Source organism: Ambystoma mexicanum, chromosome 10, assembly GCF_040938575.1.
Source record: "Ambystoma mexicanum isolate Mex_15411 chromosome 10, UKY_AmexF1_1, whole genome shotgun sequence".
NCBI classification, from domain to species: Eukaryota; Metazoa; Chordata; class Amphibia; order Caudata; family Ambystomatidae; genus Ambystoma; species Ambystoma mexicanum.
The window spans coordinates 1,439,782,020-1,439,801,927 of NC_090932.1; the positions used below are offsets into that span (position 1 = coordinate 1,439,782,020).

At 45.3% G+C, this 19,908-nt stretch overlaps 1 protein-coding gene across 8 annotated transcripts in view; it reads left to right on the forward strand.

Annotated features, from left to right (window-relative positions):
• HECTD4 (HECT domain E3 ubiquitin protein ligase 4) overlaps nt 1-19,908 on the forward strand; it is a 4,298,785-nt gene that overhangs the window by 1,394,788 nt on the left and 2,884,089 nt on the right. For all 8 annotated transcript variants that reach the window (XM_069619495.1, XM_069619492.1, XM_069619493.1 and 5 more), the window contains exons 30-32: nt 17,389-17,524; nt 17,650-17,791; nt 17,890-18,056. In XM_069619495.1, the coding sequence (XP_069475596.1) occupies nt 17,389-17,524; nt 17,650-17,791; nt 17,890-18,056 (445 nt within the window). The remainder of the gene's footprint in view (nt 1-17,388; nt 17,525-17,649; nt 17,792-17,889; nt 18,057-19,908) is intronic.

The window sequence follows — 19,908 nt, forward strand, 5'->3', positions numbered from 1 at the left end:
CTAATATTCCCCTGGGTAAGAATCTTGCAGACATAATTCATATAAAACAATACATAAGAGGAAACAGGCTCACCCTCCTTTTCGCCCTAACACAATTCAAAGTTACACATAATCCATGCTGAGTGCTTCACAAGTCATTAGCATTGGCATCAGAGCGCTTATCATTATCTTAAATATTTATTTTACCTATATTTAGTTTGACATGCCTGAAAAAGGGCCAGTAATATACAGCGAGAAATTACACTAAAACATAAACAACCCAGTACACCAGAGAAGGTGATTACAGTAGTTCTCTGACCAACTCCCCTCTAGTAAACCAAATCAGCAAAGAGATGAATCGACTGTGGCCGCTGCTCAATGTGGGTGACGTCAATCTCGAGCGTCCCAGGTTTGAGATCAAAAGAAAAATAAATGTATGACTTTTTAGTGCGCAGTTAACAATATACAGCATAACAAACTCCACCACAGACAACAGACATGCACCATGTGGGACTTGTTCAGTATGCCCACAAACAGCAAGAAGTAAAGCAATAGATGGTGGACAACACCATGGATGCAACACAAGTTTACCAGGTACTATATGCAAAATGTGATGTACCTGATCACATGCCCATGTGGCTTACGCTACATGAACCTGACAGCACGCAAAATCAGGCCTAGAATTGTGGAACACAAGTCGTGCATCCACACCCAAAAACATGCATCTCCAATGGTCGTGCATTTCATGGAAAGGAGACACTCCAAAAAGAGTTCAACTGGATGTTTATTGAACAAGTGAAATTACGACGAGAGGATGTGATATCAACTGCCTGTTTATGTTATGAGAACAAAACTGGATGGAAAATCGGAAGTTTGCCTTGCACATATTGCAACAAGACCAAACTGGCTTGTTTAAAGAACCTCGGATTCACCAGATTTAATCACAAAACCAGCAAGTTATTCTTTGTCCTGATGACGGCCCAATATAAGATCACGCTAGAACGCTCAGCATAAGCGAATATTAACTGAAGGTCCGCAACGTGTCGACCAAAACCTCATTAGACATCATTGGCTGACTAGTCTTATGTCCATAAATGACAATAGATCTCCTTTCCACAACATACCACATCTGTACATTATAGTTTAATTGAAAGCCCATGGGAAGGGCCTAGCAGGTCGCAAAACTTTCTAACACCTGCCATCTTATGTACTGGGTGTGTGAAGTGTGGCACTGACCATTATAAATTATGTCAAATTGTTTTTATTGATTTGGTGGTTTTGTAGCAATGCAAAGATATATCACACTGTACTAACCCCTGAGCACATAAACCTTGTTGTTTTGCCTTATATGTCTGTCCTATTTGTGTCAAAAGATGTTATTTAGATTGATGTAAGAATGGTGTAAGGTTTTTAAATTGTCGCACTTTTTTATGAAAAAGAATAAATATATTTTTGATAATGAAAAGCGCTTTGATGCCAATTCTGATGACTCGTGAACCACTAAGCGTGTATTATGTGTAATCTTGAATTGTTAGTGCTAAAGGGACGGGTAACCTGTTTCCTCTCATATATTGTTATTTAGATGTTCCCCTCTTGAAACTGGTCCCCTGAGGACAAAAAAACAGAAAGCACCCACATATTAAATGTAAAGACATAATTATATGCCATTCACCTGGCGAGATATGAAAGTAGTCTAGTCTGGACATTGAGGCATGGACCCCAGAGTGAAAAGAGAAACCTTGACTTTGGGCGTGTAGCGATCGCCAAACGTGTGACATTACCCAATGCTGAAGTGAAAGTGTGTAGGTTGGTGTAGCTAGCTGGGTTTATGCCGCTAAGGTGGGTATGCTCCCAGGCATAATTCATTACCTCATTGAAGTCTCCCTCCATGATCCAGAAGTCCACCGGGCGGTACACTATTAGGTTTTGGAGTAAATGCAGGAGTTCCATACTAAGCGGGGGTGGACCGTATATTTTAGCAATGGTGATTGGTTCCCCATACAATTCTCCTATCAAAAATGCATATATGCTGTATCTACCTTTTAAAACTTTTCTAAGTTTTAATGGGAGGTGTTAATGCATCATGGTCATGATTCCTCTGGAGCCCCGTGGTAAACCTGCATGTAGTGTGGTTCTGTAGTTGGTTCTCAGAAAAGTATTTGCATTCCATCCTCGCCAGATGCTTCTTGGAGTAGGGCAAAGTTCGGTTTGTACCTGTTACTGTATTGTAGGACAGTCCCTCTCTTGATTCAGTCGCACAGGCCATTAACATTACATGTAAGACATGAATGCCTTTTAGTGTCAGAACTCGTCATCTACAGTAGTGTAGGTTTGTCCTGCGAGGCAGGTGTCCAATAGCAGGGCGTAGCATGTGACCGGGTAGTGAAATGGAAGAACAACCTTTTCAGCCTTTCAAAAACATAATAGGAACATCATAACCCAATTTGATCCCTCCTTATATTTCTACCCATGTTGAAGTACTGGTCGCCCTAACCAACTACCAGTGTAACTGCTGCAACAGAAAAGGGGATAAAGAATGGTTTGTTGGATGATTATGAATGCTAACAAGAATTTGCAAATCAAGGAGTTTTGGGTCGCCCTACAGCGGGTCTTATAGCTGTACAGACGAATGGGGCCTTTAATGTTTTGTATTCTAAGGCGGTAGCTCAAGGGATTCTTTCATTACTACTTGAGTTTACAGCTAAAAGAGGAAAGCTTACCTTGTTACTGATGTATACGGGTCGCCCAAAAATAATTTAGATGTTGCCTTGGAATCAATTAATGAGTTTATTTCTACTGAAATGATCAAACATTCCAGGCTACAAATTCTTGTTGCGGGCGACTTGAATGCTGAGATTTCACAGGAAGCAGATTTATCCTAGATTTCCTCTAAATTAAAGGGCTCTAATACTGAAACTAGAAAGAAGGTGCAAAGAAACTAGTGGTCCACCTTTCTTTGGAATTGGGGCCCGACTTCCGCAAGGGCAATAGAGGAGGAGTACTGCCTTGTTCCAACTTGGACGGATGGAACGCATACGTCTATCATCGACTACATATTTGTGTCTCAGGATCTGCTTCAGGCCGCCACAACATTTGAGATTCTTAAAACAAAATATAGTGATCACAGTATGTTGCCGGTAATCTGGGAATTGGGGTATCAGAAACAAATACAACCTAGGTTAACAGATACATTGGTTGTAAACCTCACCAAGATCAGATTTAATTGGCATGAAGGGAAAATTTGTAAAGTAAATAATCTCTTCCTAAAAGAAGTGTCGGACACCTACATGAAAAGCGTAACCTGTATACTCATAATAATGCCTTTGGAAAACACATAGGGAAAATGTTAGAAAACAAAAAAATTCAAATGGATCGCAGAAGGGACTCGGACACAAACATGTATATGATGAACTGGTGAGGCAAAAGAAAAATGCTTGTCATAGAGAGATTAGGCACCTGAAGAATTCTGATTTAAGCCCTGATGGTCTTAAAATCAATATAAAGAAAGTGAAACAAAAACAGAAAAATTGGCTAAATAATTAGACGTTTACTACTTCAAGCAGATAATGAAACCATGTTGAATGCACTTAAGGATGGATCTAGTAGACATTGTTGGCTACTATTAAATAGATTAGAATCAAGCCAAAATGGCGACCAGATAAATCCCATTACTGAGCAGGCTTGGAGTGGCCATTTTGGACATCTCTATAAGAACACAAATGACCCTAAAAACTGGAATGATATTTTGTCCCCACCATGGGCACTGAACCTCTGTATAGAAGATATTGAGACCCAAATTAAACATGCAAGCCCTTCTCGAGCCACAGGTCCAAACTCTTTATCAAACCTCTTTATCCAAAGCCCTTTTTAAGGGGAATCCTGGGCTTTGGGCAAAGATTTAATTTTTTTCTATTTTAGGACATTATTGGAACTAAAATAATCCCATCATCCTGGCACCTATCCTATATTATACCGATCTACAAAAAAGGTGATGGGAAATTGGCAAAAAATTATCGTCCCATAGCTATTTTAGATTCAGATTCTAAAAAATGTGCTAGTCTTATATTATCAAAGATAAATGAGTGGATGGAATTGAAGTTGATCTTGTCACCTCTGCAATACGGCTATAGAAAATCCTCAGGCACTGAAGTCAGGGGGTTGCTATTATGTATACGGCAACATAAGGCCTGAAAAGTAGGTGCGCCGCCTATCTATTTAGCAGCCATTCATTTATCTATGGCCTTTGACCTAGTGGATAGGGATATCCTTTTCTACAAACTAAAAACATTTGGAATGCCAGGGAATATCTTATCCATTCTTGTCCATTTACATCAGAACTTTCAGATTAGATTAAACATGGATGGTTTATTGTCCACAATGATTACAATTACTAACGGGTCAAGGCAGGGGTGCATATTTGCCCCCACCCTTTTTAATCTTTGTTTCCGATGCAGGACAATGTATAGAGAGAAATGCTTTCATACCACCCAAAATAGAAGGTACAACGATAGCCTGGTGCGCATACGCAGATGACTTTCACTTAATAGATCAGTCATCAAAGCTACTCCAGTGTATGGTAACGGCCTTCAATTCCTATATGTAAGACAACCACTTATGTATTAATCCTACCAAAAGAGTTATTATGATATTATCAAACATCAAAAATAGTAAGGTTAATGCATGGTTCATTAACCAGGAAAAACTTTGAGGTTAAATCCACAAAGAAATACTTGGGTTTTCCAATCTTTACTCAGCCTAAGCAATATCCACATCGGGAGTACCTTGAATAAAAGATTTCCCTTTTAAGTGTGCAAATGCAAGAGGTTGATAATAAATTTGGCACATTTTCTATTAAGCCCCTATTATGCTACTATACTTTGAAAGTTATTCCAAAAATAGTATACAGTCTGGACATTTTCCTTGATACCATAGTTTGTGAACTTTCTAAAATGGAAGCAACATTATGGAAAACAATAATGTACTGTGTTCCTAAATCAGTTCCCATTGGAGCAATCCGTTATGAGTTGGGTTTACTTTCCTGGGATTATTGGGTTTTGTGGCGCAAGCTATCTCTATATAGAAGATTGGTTACTGACTCTGGGAACAATCTATATAGAATTTTGGGCTGAGGTTTAAATAACAAGAAGTCTGGATCAGATATCTTGCTTAAGCTACAGAGGTTAAGTTTGGAGACCCTTAACAATCTCGATGTAAATGCCACTGTATTGATAATTAATCCATTCCGTGTTAAACTGTTAAAATAGGCGGATTGGACATTTACTATGGATAAACTGGCGGCTACCAAGCTTTTCTGTCAACTAGTTACAAACCAGAAACATGTGGGTCAGCCGGAAGCATATTTAATAAAATTTCCAAACAAAGTCTTATGTAATGGAATTAAGAGATTTCGTTTGAATGTTTGCCCTATGGGAGAAATACTAGAAATTAGAGCATTTAAATCTCCATCTGGAATTTAAACATGCATTTTCTATGTAGGTTTTGTCAGCATCAGACCGAAAAGGAATCACTGAGACATCTTTTATTAGATTGTAAGCCACTATTGGCAGAACGTATGAAGTACTTTGGAAAATGTATTCACAATCTAAAATGGGTTGATTCTGATCAGCTGTGGTGGGAAATTATGCATGGTTCTGCAATATCCCTTAAGATAGCGGTGGTGCGCTTTTTGACACAAGTATGTGGCGTTTTGTCAACCGCAACGGGCAAAATGCCCACTGATGCATATTATTTGTTGGCGGAAAGGACTGCGAATTAATTTGCAGACTGAAAAAGATATATTTTGTAGATAATTATTCATGGGCGTAATGGAGTTAGAATATGTCATATAAAAATGTCATGAGGAAGTTATACTTTTTTGTTTCCTAGTTTGGTATGTTTTTTTTTTCTTTCTTTGTCTTGTCTTTCTCTTTTCTTCTCTTTTCGTTTGTTAGAAATGATTAAATGGATGATTTGTTTTACAATTATGTAAATATCTTATCTGTATAACATTGTAGTTATGTTTACGTGTTTGGAATCTAAACATTTTGTAAAGGTTTGTTTACATACTAAAGACCAATAAAAAAAATTAAATAAAGAATGGTTTGCAGTTTCTTCTTAACTGAATCAAATGACTGATGCACTTTTTGAACAGTTCTGGTATTGTCCTGAAAGAGTGCAATTCTGGCTCCATTTTATGTTATAGGCCCTTTCCTATGCGGCACCTGAAGAATTGCATTGCGGTTCAGATAATTCAGCAACGTGGCCACAATAGTTCTCGTGGGGCCTCAGACGGTGTTCGATGGGCCCATTCGATGGAGAACAAAATGGAGACCTTTTGGTTTCATGAGGTCAGCAAGCCACTTTCTGAGGATAGTTTCATGCAGGGACCTTCTGATTTCTCAGGTAGACAATGTATTCTAATATTGCTCGTATCGGATCTGCCCTTTGCTTCCTCCATTTTTGCATCTAATATCTTAATCTTCTGCGACATGTCAACCACATGTCGCCCAAGTAGCAGGGGGATATCTTCAGAGCAACTAATACGTTTCTCAAGCTCAGCCACCAAAGAGGATATTTTCTGAAGGTCATATTTCAGTAGGTTGACGTCTATACATCTAGTGTCCATTTTGTTTTCCATGGACGACCATGAGTCGCTGATGGCTGCCAGCAGATCCATGAGCAAAAGATTGTCGGCTGGAGGGTTACCATCGCCCACCAGTTCTGGAGACAGTGGAACTTGCTTGTGGGTGGGGTGTGACACAATGTATTGGTCCATCTTGTTCTGTGTGCCTTGTATTTTATTTTACATTTATGTTTTGCCATTTCCCATTCCACTTGATTGCAGGGCACAGAGCTGGCTGAAGCCACTCCTAGCTATGGGGCAGCTGTTGCTGTTGCTATGTTGCAGTGCAACGCCCAGACCACTCAGTTCCCTGTCCTATACAATGTTCAGCCATCTCTGGCACCAACGGTTATCAAGTCAGCTTTTCATTGTGGAAATTTGTGGCCTGTAACCAACCACCTTTCCACTGGGGTGCATTCCCTCCAATCATTATAAATGGCAGCTACTGTGCTCCGCCTGACTTCCGTACCCTGACTTTGAGAAGTCTCTTTCAAGGGTGTATACCCCGCTCCACGGACCCCAAAAGATGATCAAGGAGAGTGTGGAGGGCAGAGGCTGTCACCGGACTGACTGCACAGTTCGCCCTTGTTCAGGTAGCTCCCTTTCACACCATTCCACAGCAGCTCCTTTCGGGCTTGTTTGCCATGGCAGCCTCAAACCAGGATGGCTAGCCAGACTTGGCGTGGCAATGCTCCTCCATGTCACTCCACCACAATTTGCCCGGGACCCAGGAGGTGTCCATGGATCCCCAAGCGAACATGTCTTCTTTAACGGAGCGAGAAGGTGGGGAAGCCAGTCGCGGCTTGGAGCAGTCGCTTTTGGTCCACGCAGCCAATCAAAATGGTGCCTCTTCCGAGATGTGGGAGGCCGCTTCATCAGCTCGTGTCTAAACAAGAACAGGACAAGTTCCAGCGGGCTAACTTATAGCAGAATGTAATCCACACCTTCAGCTCCCGATCCAGTCAATGTGATGGGCGCATAGTGAGGGAAAAAGGATATTTATATTAGGATATTCAAGGGCATAGCACAGAGCGCCAATATTCACGTCTGTATTCTTCGGTTGTGCAACAGCACCCCCAGATCTTTCATCCTTAAGCAAGGTCCTGACACTACAGTCTCTCTATTTCTTTCTCACTGTTTGGCTTAAGGGTCACTGCTTTTCCCCTGCTTTTGCAAATGCAAAGAGCCTTAGGGTTGCTTGTAACGGGCTGTTGTGACTTAAGCCCCTCCTGGGCTCGTGCTAAGTCATGTGTACAGTAACAAGTGGCATAAGTGTCACCATGTTAATAAAAGCGCGCACGGCCGCCCATGCGCCAGTCAATTACCATCCATGACCATGCCTCTTAAAGCAGCGTGAACACTGGGCAAAGGGCCTGCCACTGAAGCCCACTACAAGAGCGGGCCGGCACCCCCGGCCCCTATAACAACTGGCGACGAGGTGTTCAGACCTGGCGTGACGGCGCATGCAGTTGTCAGCGCCCGGCCAGCAGTACACTTTTTCTGGTTGGTTCTTACCTGAAAACCCTCAGTCCTGCTGAGGAAATCCCGCTTAAGGTGGGTGGCGTGCAGCACGAAAAGAAGAAAATGAATATTGGATCAATGCTGTCAACAGTCGACATGCCGAGGTCCCGCTGCAGGCTGGCTTGAGCTGCCGGATGCGCCGATAGTCCTGCCTGGGAGGGAGAGAGGGAAGCGGCGCGGTAAACACTGCCACATCACGGCTCGGGTGTGCCGCAGTAAGGGCCACCGCTGCAGTGAGGGTACACTGCTTCTACGTGGAGGAGAGAGGTGCGGCAACACCTGCCGTGGCACATCTATGCGTAATGCCTCCTGCCTGGGAGGTTGGGGGGGGAGGGGTGGTTAAAGAAGGGTGCAGTAAGACCCGGAACTGCTGCCACGAAATATCACCATATCTGCCAGGCCCTGTCAGACAACCGCTGGCCATACCAGGGAGGACCTGCCTGAACTCAGGGTCGATGCTGCCGGAGATGCTGGAGCATTATTTCCCATCGATTTGCCCATCCTTGCGGGGCCGCTGGGTAGCGTGGGCCAGGAGAAGGTCAGTCTGTCCCACCATCACCACACTTGGACCTTGCCTATCCTCGAGGCCCCTCTGCGTGGGCCAAGAGCGGATCTGTCCCTGTCATTTCATTACTGTTCTCCCTGCCGAGAGTCCTGCTGGAGGCCCTTCATTGCCTCCCCCTGGTTGCTGCCACCAGCCAGCTTCAACACCTTGCTAGTATTGGGTGGACAAGACTACTGCCATTCAAGGACTGGTACCCCAGAGCAGAGATGGCCCGCTATAACACGGGTGCAGCTTTGCCTGCATGCGATCGAAGGACGTTCTGTTCAAGGACTGATACAAATCGCCCCTCTTTAAGTCGCTCTCCCACTAGACAGGTATGTCCCCTTAATGCTGTGCTCCGGCATGGCTAGTTGGCTTAAAATTGATTCAGAGAAAGGGGGACGTTGTTGCCCACACCCCCACAGTGTGTAAATGTATACAGTGCTGCGTCCCCCAGTGGACAATGTTGGATCTTGGTGCTGTGCCACCGTTGGTCTAGTGGGCTTAAACTGGCTGCAGCCAAAGGAAACGTTGTCTGTATTCAAGTAGCTATAGTATGTATTGTGTGTTAAGTTGGGTTTGCCTTTCATTTATTTTATATAAATATGGGATGTTGTGACTTAAGCCCCTCCTGGGCTCATGCTATGTCACGTGTAGTGACACGTGGTACACGTGTCATCATGTTAATAAAAGGTGCGCCTGTACGCCAGTCAATTACCATCTATGACCCTGCCTCGGTGTCTTAATGTAGCGCTGCAGCAGAGTGAACACTGGGCAGAGGGCCTGCTACAGGAGCCCTCTACAAGAGCGGGCCTGAACCCCTGGCCCCTATAACAAGGCCCAGTCCTCAGACCCTCTGTCAGTCAGGTGAGGCTAGGGGCGTAGACGTTCGGTTTTTCCAGGGAGTGGGGGGAGAGGGCGGACGGCTGAAAAAAAAAACACCAGGCCCCGGAGCACCCACTTATCCTGCGCCCCTGGATGAGGTTAGTTACTCCTTGACCTGCCTGCAGTCTTTTTGGTGAATGTTTTCTTCACTCCTACCATGTACCTCTATCCACTTCAAGTACAAAGTCTCCTGGTTGCTTATGACAAGCCCAGTGCTTGGGCACTTAAACAAACAATCTTTCTCTCCGCCCTGCCTCCAACCTGTCTTTGCGTTTGGGATGGTGGCTTCATATATATATGGTAAGAGTACTGCTCCTCCCTCAATAAAGGCCTTTACCAGAAAATCTATATCAGTAACCTCCTAGAGGCATCTATCGGATTCTTTCTGGAGAGTCAAGTGTGCTCCACCTCCTGCACACCAGTGATACTGGCAGCGTGATCTCTGCCTTGTAACATATATAGCGTTTGCTTTTTGGCTGACAGCAAGTAAGCTAACTTGGCCCAGGTAGCGGTCTACCGGTTTCCCCAGGAATCGGTGAGTATGTTTGTAAATCACCACAGAATTGGTGTTTACCTGGGGTGACTTGAGTTCTCTGATTGCCCATTTCTCCAGCATTGGATCTTTCATGGATTCACATGCTTAGAATATTCCCCGTCGTCAGACTGGGAACCCTCGGTACACATATATAGTCGTTTCCTATAGGAAAAAACTTCCGACACTTGTGTGTCCTATTCACATCTACGTCCTCTCTGGGGCCGTTCACGCATGCCCTGTAGGACGTAGCGGTATAAAAGCCCCGCCCCTGCGGGTCCCGTCAGATTTCAACCGTCTCCAAAGATAGTGGGATCTCCTCGCGTAGTCTCTACTGCTAGATTTTTCGAATTGTCGAACTCCTGTGAGTTTAATTTTTTTCGGAATGTCGGGAAAACCTCTATTTCGCCCGTGTGCCACGTGTGGATTGAAGAAGGTTTACGAGGGGGACGGCCATTTAGACTGTATTTATTGCCTCCACCCTCACCACTCGGCAGACCAGTGTGAAATATGTAAAGGTTTTTCCCAGAAAACCCTGAAGGATCGAAATCGACGGCTGGTATCCTGGTTAAATGACAGTGCGGGAGCGTACCCTCAGTCAGAAGTGGGCTCTGTGCGCAGCGTGGCCTCTGCGAAAACATCAGGAGCCCCTCGATGCCCAACTTCGTCGGAACCTCCGGCTAAGAAGTCACGACCTGTGGAAAAGGACGTTCCACGAAGTCACTCTTCTAAGGACTCTTCTAAAGACTCTGCAAGAAAGACATTGTCGTCAACTTCGTCGAAGAAAGGAAAGGAAAGGCCTAAATCCTCCTCGGGCGATCAACACAGATCAGCCACGAGTAGAGATTCGGATAAACGCAGGGAGAGCCATGTGAAAGCGGGACCGCCTAAACCACCTGCAGGCCCAACGTCGACGACGACAAACCAGTCGGTGTCCTCACTGCCTCTGACGCAGTCGATTTCACCGGTCATCAACCCAGCGACGACCTCGGCGACGATGTCCTCGTCGACGGAAGTTCTGGCCTGGAGACCAGAAGTATTCGATATGGGGTTGCCTGACACATTGCTACAGGAACAGGCAGCGTCAATTGCCTTGAAAGAAGACGACGGCTTCAGAATTGTGAGCCCTGAGGACCTCGGTCTATGAGCCAGGTTTCCATCAGGAACAACCTGCTCTCAGGTGTTTACTCAACCTCCAAGCTCTCAGGCGACCCTGTCCATGGAGGTACTGTCCTCCTTACACTCGCTGCTGAAATCGCTGGACGAAAGGCTCCCACCTGTACCGTCGACACCCCCCCGTCGACGAGCCCGGCCCTTCACGCCGCCCGACCAGATCGATCGGGGTTCCACCTGTTCCAGCAGTCCAGGAGGAAGGTGAGCTTTCGGACTCCCTATCTGACCATGGGTCAGCGTCAGATATATCCCTCTCACCATCTAGGGATCCATCCTGGGTGTCGGATGTGGAAATGGAAACACCAAAGAGTCCCACTCATCCGTCACCACCGACGATATAGGTGCTTTTCATTCCATGATGGAAAAAGCGTGCAAGGAGTTTGGCCTGGTCCAACAGGAGGAGAAAAAGGACTGTTTTCTTTTTGACCATATGGGCAAGAGTAGACGCTCAATATTCTCAATACCCATTTTAGACCATGTCTGGAAAGAAGGTGTTCAGACCATGCGTCACCCATTTTCTGAGCCTGCTGTCAAAGGCTGCATTGAAAAGAAATTTAAAGTACCAGACTCTACACCGAAGTGTCTTTCGGCTCAGCCTACACCGGACTCGGTGGTGTCGTCGGCGGCGACGAGAAAAGCAAAGGCCCAACATAAATGCTCTACCCCTCCAGATAATGAGGCGAGGCGCCAAGACGTGTTTGGTAAGAAGGTTCTTTCTGTGGGGGCCTCAACGATGAAAGCAGCTAACTCCCTGGCGATTGTGGCCAGATATGACAGGGAGATGTGGCACAGACTGGCACCTATTCTGGACCACCTCCCGGAAGAACATAGAAGAACGGCTATGTCCCTGGTTCGAGAAGGCGAAGAAGCATCTAATCATGCTATTAACATAGCGGTGGACCTGGCAGATTCGGGTTTTAAACAAATAAATAACGGAGTTGTTCTAAGACGCCAGGCTTGGCTTAAGTGCACCAACTTCAGACCCGAAGTACAGTATAAAGTTTTGGACATGCCCTTCGAAGGTGATCTTCTTTTCGGAGAAAAGGTGGACGAGGCCTTGAAGGGCATGAAAGAGGACTCAGATACAGCACGCTCGTTGGGTTCTCTCCAGAGCGGTAAGCCCTTTCGTTCTTTTCGTCCCTTTAGAGGAGCATCTGGAAACTCAAGATTCTCAGCAACCAGGGATAGATCTTTTGGTAGATCAGCGTATCCTTCCCAAGGATATAGACGCGCCTCTCAGACCTCAAGCCGGCGCAGAAACTTCCAGTCTTCCAAGAGACGACCAACTTATTCGTCGTCGACGAGCAAACAGAAAGACCAACAATGACGGGAAGCGTACCGTTCTGGGAGGAAGAGTGTCAAGCTGCATCGAGGAATGGGAGACCATCACAACAGATCAGTGGGTTTTGGACACTGTGAGGTACGGACATTCCCTACTGTTCAAATGCAAACCTCCAAAATGTCCACCAATACACCTATCCCAGCCACATCTAAACATCTTGCGGCAGGAAGTAACAGAAAGGCGCCATCAAATTAGTCCCTGCATCGCAGAAAGGCCTAGGGGTATACTCACGGTGTTTGTGGTAAAGAAACCAAACGGAAAATGGCGCCCTATTCTCGACCTGCGAGACCTCAACAAGACCCTACAGAGTCAAAAATTCAAAATGCTTACACTGCAGGAGGTGATCAGATCTGTCCAAAGGGACGATTTTTTGGCGTCACTAGATCTACAGATCTACAGGACGCGTACTTGCACATTCCGGTGTGTCAAAAACACAGGAGGTTTCTGAGGTTCATGGTAGGTCAGACACACTACCAATTTGCAGTGCTCCCATTTGGTCTAAAGTCCTCCCCAAGAACGTTTACAAAATGTTTGGCACCTGTGGCAGCCTGGCTGCGAAAGGGAGGGCATCATGTATACCCGTACCTCGACGACTGGCTTGTGAGGGGATCCTCCCCAGCGTCGACCAACGACAGCGTACAAGCCACCTTACAGCTTCTGCAACGACTGGGGTTCGCAGTGAACTTCGAAAAGTCTTCTCTAAAGCCCTCAAGGAGCTTGAAGTTCTTGGGAGCTCAATTCGAAACCCACTCGGGAATAGTGAAACCGTCCCTAGACAGAATATTGAAGATCGAACAACTGACGAGTCGACTTCGCCTACAGAGCACATTTTCCGTGAGAAAATATGTGGCAATCCTGGGTTCCATGGCTTCGTGCATCCACCTAGTAGCAAACTGCCGATTGTTCATGAGGCCTCTACAGGAGTGCCTGTCGGACAGATGGAAGCAGGCCACGGGCCGGTGGTCAGACAGGATAACCGTCGACGGCGAGGGTGTCATCAGATCCCTCCAATGGTGGAAAATCTTTCACAACCTGGACAGAGGGGTTCCTTTACAAGAGCCGGAATTTCAGAACACCATCATCACGGACGCCTCCCTGACAGGCTGGGGAGCACACATGAACAATCATCAAACCCAGGGCAGATGGTCTTCGACCGAATCGCACCTACACATCAACGTGCTGGAACTGAGGGCAGTGAGATGGGCCTTGAAATCATTCCTTCCACATATCAAAGGATCAAAAGTAAGAGTGCTGACAGACAACACGACAGCCATGTTCTACTTGATAAAGCAAGGCGGCACCAGATCCAGGACCCTTTCGGCGGAAGCTCAAAAGATCTGGCACTGGGCGTTGAAACACAACATATCCTTAGTGGCTTACCATCTTCCGGGTGTGAAGAATGTGCAAGCGGATTCCCTGAGCAGGACAATGGCTCAAATACACGAGTGGGAACTGGACACCGGTCAGCTACAAATAATCTTCGAAAGGTGGGGGACCCCATCAATCGACCTCTTCGCAACGAAAGAAAACAGGAAATGCGAACAGTTCGCGAGCAGATGGCCTCAAAAAGGATCCCTGGGGGAAGCGTTCTCGTTTCCTTGGACGGACAAATTCCTGTACGCTTTCCCTCCGCTCCCCCTTATACGGAGGACAATCCAGGGGATTCGCAGGTACAAATGCCGGGTCATCCTAGTGGCACCGTATTGGCCGAGACAACCATGGTTTTCAGACCTCCTACATCTGTCGTTGGAACAGCCTATAACTCTCCAGAAAGTGCCAAACCTACTGTCCAGGGACAAGGGAACGGTGTGGCACCACAATCCGGACAGCCCCAACTTAACAGCATGGCTCCTGACTTTTCAGAGTTCGGCAGCTTGAAAGTCTCGTCGGATTGCCGGAGAATTCTGCAGGCGGCTAGGGCCCCTTCGACTAACAAATCATACATATGCAAATGGCGAAGGTTCTGTACGTGGTGTCAAACACAGCACGAAATTCAGCCTTTAGAAGTAACTCCTGAGCAAATTCTTCCGTATCTTCTTCACCTAGCTGAGAGTGGGCTGTCATCGTCGTCCATCAAAGTGCACTTGGAGGCCATTTCAAGGTTTACGAGGAGGAGACAGTCTTCACCATTATTCAGTGACAGACTGGTGAAACATTTCATGAGGGGTCTCTTTAGAACTTTCCCCCCTACGAAGCGGTTCCCACCGTCGTGGAGTTTAAATGTGGTGTTGTCTGCCTTAATGAAGCCTCCATTTGAGCCAATGACCTCTTCATCCATGCAGTTCCTATCTTGGAAACTGGCTTTCTTAATTGCCATTACATCGGCTAGGAGAATATCGGAATTACAGGCATTGGTCATAGATCCTCCATATATGAGATTCTTTAAGGACAAAGTAATTTTATCATCTAACCCTACTTTCATACCGAAAGTACCGACAGTCTATCACAAGCACTCGACCCTGGTCCTTCCTACTTTCTTTGTGTCCCCGTCGTCGGCGGCGGAAAAAGCCCTTCATACTCTGGACGTCAAAAGGGCGTTAAAATTTTACCTGCAAAGGACGCAAGATATCCGAACTACCAGACAGTTGTTCATTGCCTACGGTCCGTCGGCGAGAGGAAGGGCAATCTCCAAGCAAAGCCTGGCTCGTTGGGTCTCTTCGGCAATTACTTTTAGTCACTCCAAGGCTGGGAGACCCCTACAAGGACGCCCTAGAGCCCATTCCACGAGATCGACAGCCTCCTCCGCGGCTCTATGGGCAGGAATTCCTCTGACAGACATCTGCCAGGCGGCGGCATGGTCTGTCCCACACACGTTTACACGCCATTACTGCCTGGAAAGGCAGCACGCGGATGAGGTACAGATGGGAAGGGCAGTTCTGCGCCATCTGTTTCAATGAGGTAAGCCAAAAACGGTTAAGCTTTTGTCTTTTGCCTTGCCTATTCTGGTTCGTTAGTGTGTCTGTTTTGAGCAATATAGGTATATATATGTATGTAATATGAATATGTATATATTGGAAAATATGTTGCTGCCTACGTGCCTATATATATTAGGTTTTGGGGTGTTTTTTGTAGTGTATGTTACATTGCATTCTCACCTCCTTCTTTTAGGATACTGCTATACAATCTATTCTAAGCATGTGAATCCATGAAAGATCCAATGCTGGAGAAGGGAGTAGTATCTTACCTGTAACTCCATTTCTCCAGCGTTGGTATCTTTCATGGATTCACATGCGCCCACCAGCCTCCCCGGAATGCAATGTGCGAGATATGTGCATAAGCAGGTTCCCCTTTCTACTTTGGAGGGGCCGAAATCTGATGGGACCCGCGGGGGCGGGGCTTTTATACCGCTACGTCCTACGGGGCATGCGTGAACGGCCCCAAAGAGGACGTAGATGTGAATAGGACACACAAGTGTCGGAAGTTTTTTCCTATAGGAAACGACTATATATGTGTACCGAGGGTTCCCAGTCTGACGACGGGGAATATTCTAAGCATGTGAATCCATGAAAGATACCAACGCTGGAGAAATGGAGTTACAGGTAAGAAACTACTCCCTTCTCTGTTGTTTCTCTAACTGGCTCTGTATGCATTTATTCTTCCCCTCCTCTTATTTGTTAGGAGGTTAATTGATTTTATTACTCTCAATTGCTGTTTCCGCAATTATGTCCCATCTTCGCCATCTTGAAATTTCCTATATGCATGCTTGTCTCTCCACGGCTGAGCGAGTGGGTGCAGTGTCCACACCTAACTGCACAGTGTTTAATTTGCCTTTTCCTCCAAAACACAGGTAGGTTTGTTACGCTGAATGCTCAATGTTGATTAATCCTGCTCCGCAATCTGTGACGGTCTGCCCAGATGTTTGAGGTTCTGATGTCCTCCAAGGGAAAAGTATAATAATGCTTCTTGGAGGGGGTGATGAGTCCAGGGAATACATCTCTATTCACACTCTAGGAGGCACACCATGTAGCGGCTTGACTATCTCAGCCCCCTCTGACTTGACCCTCTCATATCCGGGGATAGGGAGTGTCTTGTGATTTCTGTTCTCTTGGTACTACAACACACACAGTAGCCACACAATACACTGAAATATCCATTCTAAAGCTTATACTTTCAACACTAGACCATGTTGATGTAGAATTTCAGAATGATGGAAATAAGCTGCATCACAACTCGCAGGATTGTTTTATTACAGGTTTGGAAAGTATGATTAACTATTTAAACTCCTTGAAAGACATGACCTTTTGTTCGCTTATTGTTCTGTTAAGCTATTAATCTATTCTCAATAATCCCTAATTACATTGGCCCATGGGAGGAAAAGCGAGAGATGTTTGGGGGTATGTTTGCGCAACGGTGTACATTTTGAGCAGGGTTGCTAAATATATGGGCTGTCGGTCGTGCAATGGTTCCTGCTTATTCTTGACACAAAGAAATATTGTTTTAAGATATTACATAATGAAGGAACAGTGTCTTCAAAATCTGGTTGTGCATTTGCAGCTGTCGTCAATTTAGCAGTTAAGAGCTTTGAAAAATCTGAAATACTAATAGTAACCCTAAAGAATGTCTGTTTCGTGAACATGACCTTTATGGTATGCATTTCTATTGTATACAGTTGAGATAATAGTCTACAAGTCCATACGATGAAATGTAACTTTTTTAAGTCATATCATGTAATTACCATAACTTTCATGAATACTTTTTGATGAGCAATAAAGACGTTAAAGGAGCATCGTGTTTTCACTGCAAAACTTCGCTCTTACACCAAGCACAACAAATCATGTTTTTTATTACAGCTTGTAAATCAGTGTCTGAAACAAAGGTGATATTGCATGCTGTTCGACAGCCTGTATTCCTTCGCAGCATGTCGGCCCCTTCTGACTTGGAAATGATTGGAAATGAAGACTTGGAATTTACAAGATCAAACCCAAGGTATCTGAACCTGTTTTTTTTAATTCTGTATCTGATAAATTCCCTGTACCTTTTAATAATGTCTGCAATGTAGTGCATTTGTTATAAGATTTCAAATTACCATTAAAAGGTGTTTTTCCATGCAGGAGACGCAATGTTACAAGCCACAGAAGTAGCTCGTTCACTTTTCTACAGTCGTTAGCAATTGAAGATAGCAGGGACAAGCCTACATACAGTGTCTTGCTTGGACAATTGTTTGCATTCATTGGGACAAATCCTGACCAAGCGGTATGTCATACTAAAGGATGAATTGGAATTATTTTTCTGAGCTTTACAATACTAGGGTGTTGTATTGTTGCATACTCATGGTAGTTTGTTTTTTTCAGGTATCTAGCAGTAGCTTCCTTTTAGCTGCACAAACAAGATGGCGCCGTGGTAATACCAGGAAGCAGGCACTGGTACACATGAGAGAGCTCCTGACAGCAGCTGTTAGGGTTGGAGGCGTTACACATCTTGTGGGACCAGTAACAATGGTACTTCAAGGAGGACCACGGTAAGAAAATACTCTTCAGATGCAACAATATTGAGATGGCAAAGGCAACTACTTTGTGTACTTTAAGTAACTCTTAGTTGGACAATGAGATTTTCATTTACATGATGCAGTGATGAAGTAAATGTGTCTAACACATTACAGTACGAATGTCCGCTTTATTGCATTATTGATGAGACAATGTAACTATGCAAGCCTTTTCAATTCAAGACTTTGAAATATTCCTTTAGCATGCAATCAAAGAGGGATAGATTTGCTTCCCCACTAAGGTGATTTTTCAACAGAGGTAGCTCTGTTAGTAGACCGAATTCAAGCAGCCTTTTGTTGAATAATATACTCTTTTTTTAAAAAAAATTGCATACCGCAGGTTAACCGTTTTAAATATATTAGGTCACAAAATGTGCTGATAAACTGCTAAGCGTAATAGGCATGTTTTTCAAGAAAGCAACAAAGCAGTCTTGCAAAGACGATACTTCACAAGGCTAACAAGTACACTTGTTAGCTGTAGCAAGCAAGCAGCCAACAATTGAATGTTTCTGTTGGCCTTCTCTCCCACCTTCCCAACTGTTGGCATATGCGCTCCATCCCCTGCACTTATAAGTAGGTTTGACAAATGTCACACCTTGTAGGATATTGTTTTGCCTATAGGCAGTGCAGGAATACTTTTCTTTAAGGCCATCTCTCCCTTTTATCACTGGGGTGTTGTATTGCCTCGCGTTGTTTGCTCCCAGGCAGTGTTTATCCTAGTGTTATGTTTAGGGTGTGGTGATGCCTTCCCAAACCTTTGGAAACGGGCAACTGTGTTGAATCCTGAGATGTCATTGCTTCTCCCCGAGCGGGAGCCCCTTCCCATGAGGCCATGGAGGTAAAGCCACTACCCGATAGTTCCCCTGAACGTGGTACATAACGTGAGGATCTCATGGGGAGAGACTCCCCCTTCTGGGGACAGGGGAGAACATCTCAGGAGAATGCGGTAGATCAGCCCTCCACCCACCTCCTTTCCATCCTGCTATCCCTTCAGTCACCCCTTCTTCTCCAGCATGGTGTCTGGCATGGATTCACATGCTCATGATTATTCCCTGTCGTCAGGCTGGAAATCCTTGGCGAAAGAAAAAACAGCTTCACTTTAGCTTGAAAACTATATTTCTCCACTAAACCAATCACTGTCAGTTCGGTCATACTGCCCCGTCCAATGACAGTCCTCGCCCTAAGCTCCACCCTGTTAGGCCATATTCAGATTTTTACAGCACGCTTCAGTGTTGGGAGTCATCTTAGTGCTCTCTGAACTATTTGTTTCATATTTCAAGTTTTCTGCAAATTTCAGTAAAGTTTTTGACCGACTTTTGTCAAATCGTTCGACCAGAGGTCGACTACCAGTAGCAGTGACCCGCTGTCGGCCAAGATCACACTACATCGTGGCTCTTTCATCAAGTTTCGAGAAGGCTCAGACTTGGGCCTATTTCGCACCTTTCTACCATGACCGAGGAGAAGAGAGAGATGCCTCTTTAAACTCTGCACAAAATGTGGATTGAGGAACGTGTTTGTCGTAGATCGACACAATAAATGTCTATATTGCCTGCATCTGGACCACGATGAGGAGGGATGCGAGGGCTGGTGTGGATTTTCGAAAAAGTCAAAGAAGGATCACTACAGCAGTCTGGCAGCATCAGTCAAATTGGGCAAGGCCTCTGACTCTGCTTCCAGACATGGTCGTGCTTCCCCCAGGTCCGGCCGGTCCCATGAACAAACTCCCTCAGAAAAGAGGTTGAGATCCTTTGAGGATGCCCTGCCCTCGGCAGTCCAAAAGAAGACAAGGCTGCACATCGTTGATCCCACTAGGTTTGCTGCTGCTGCG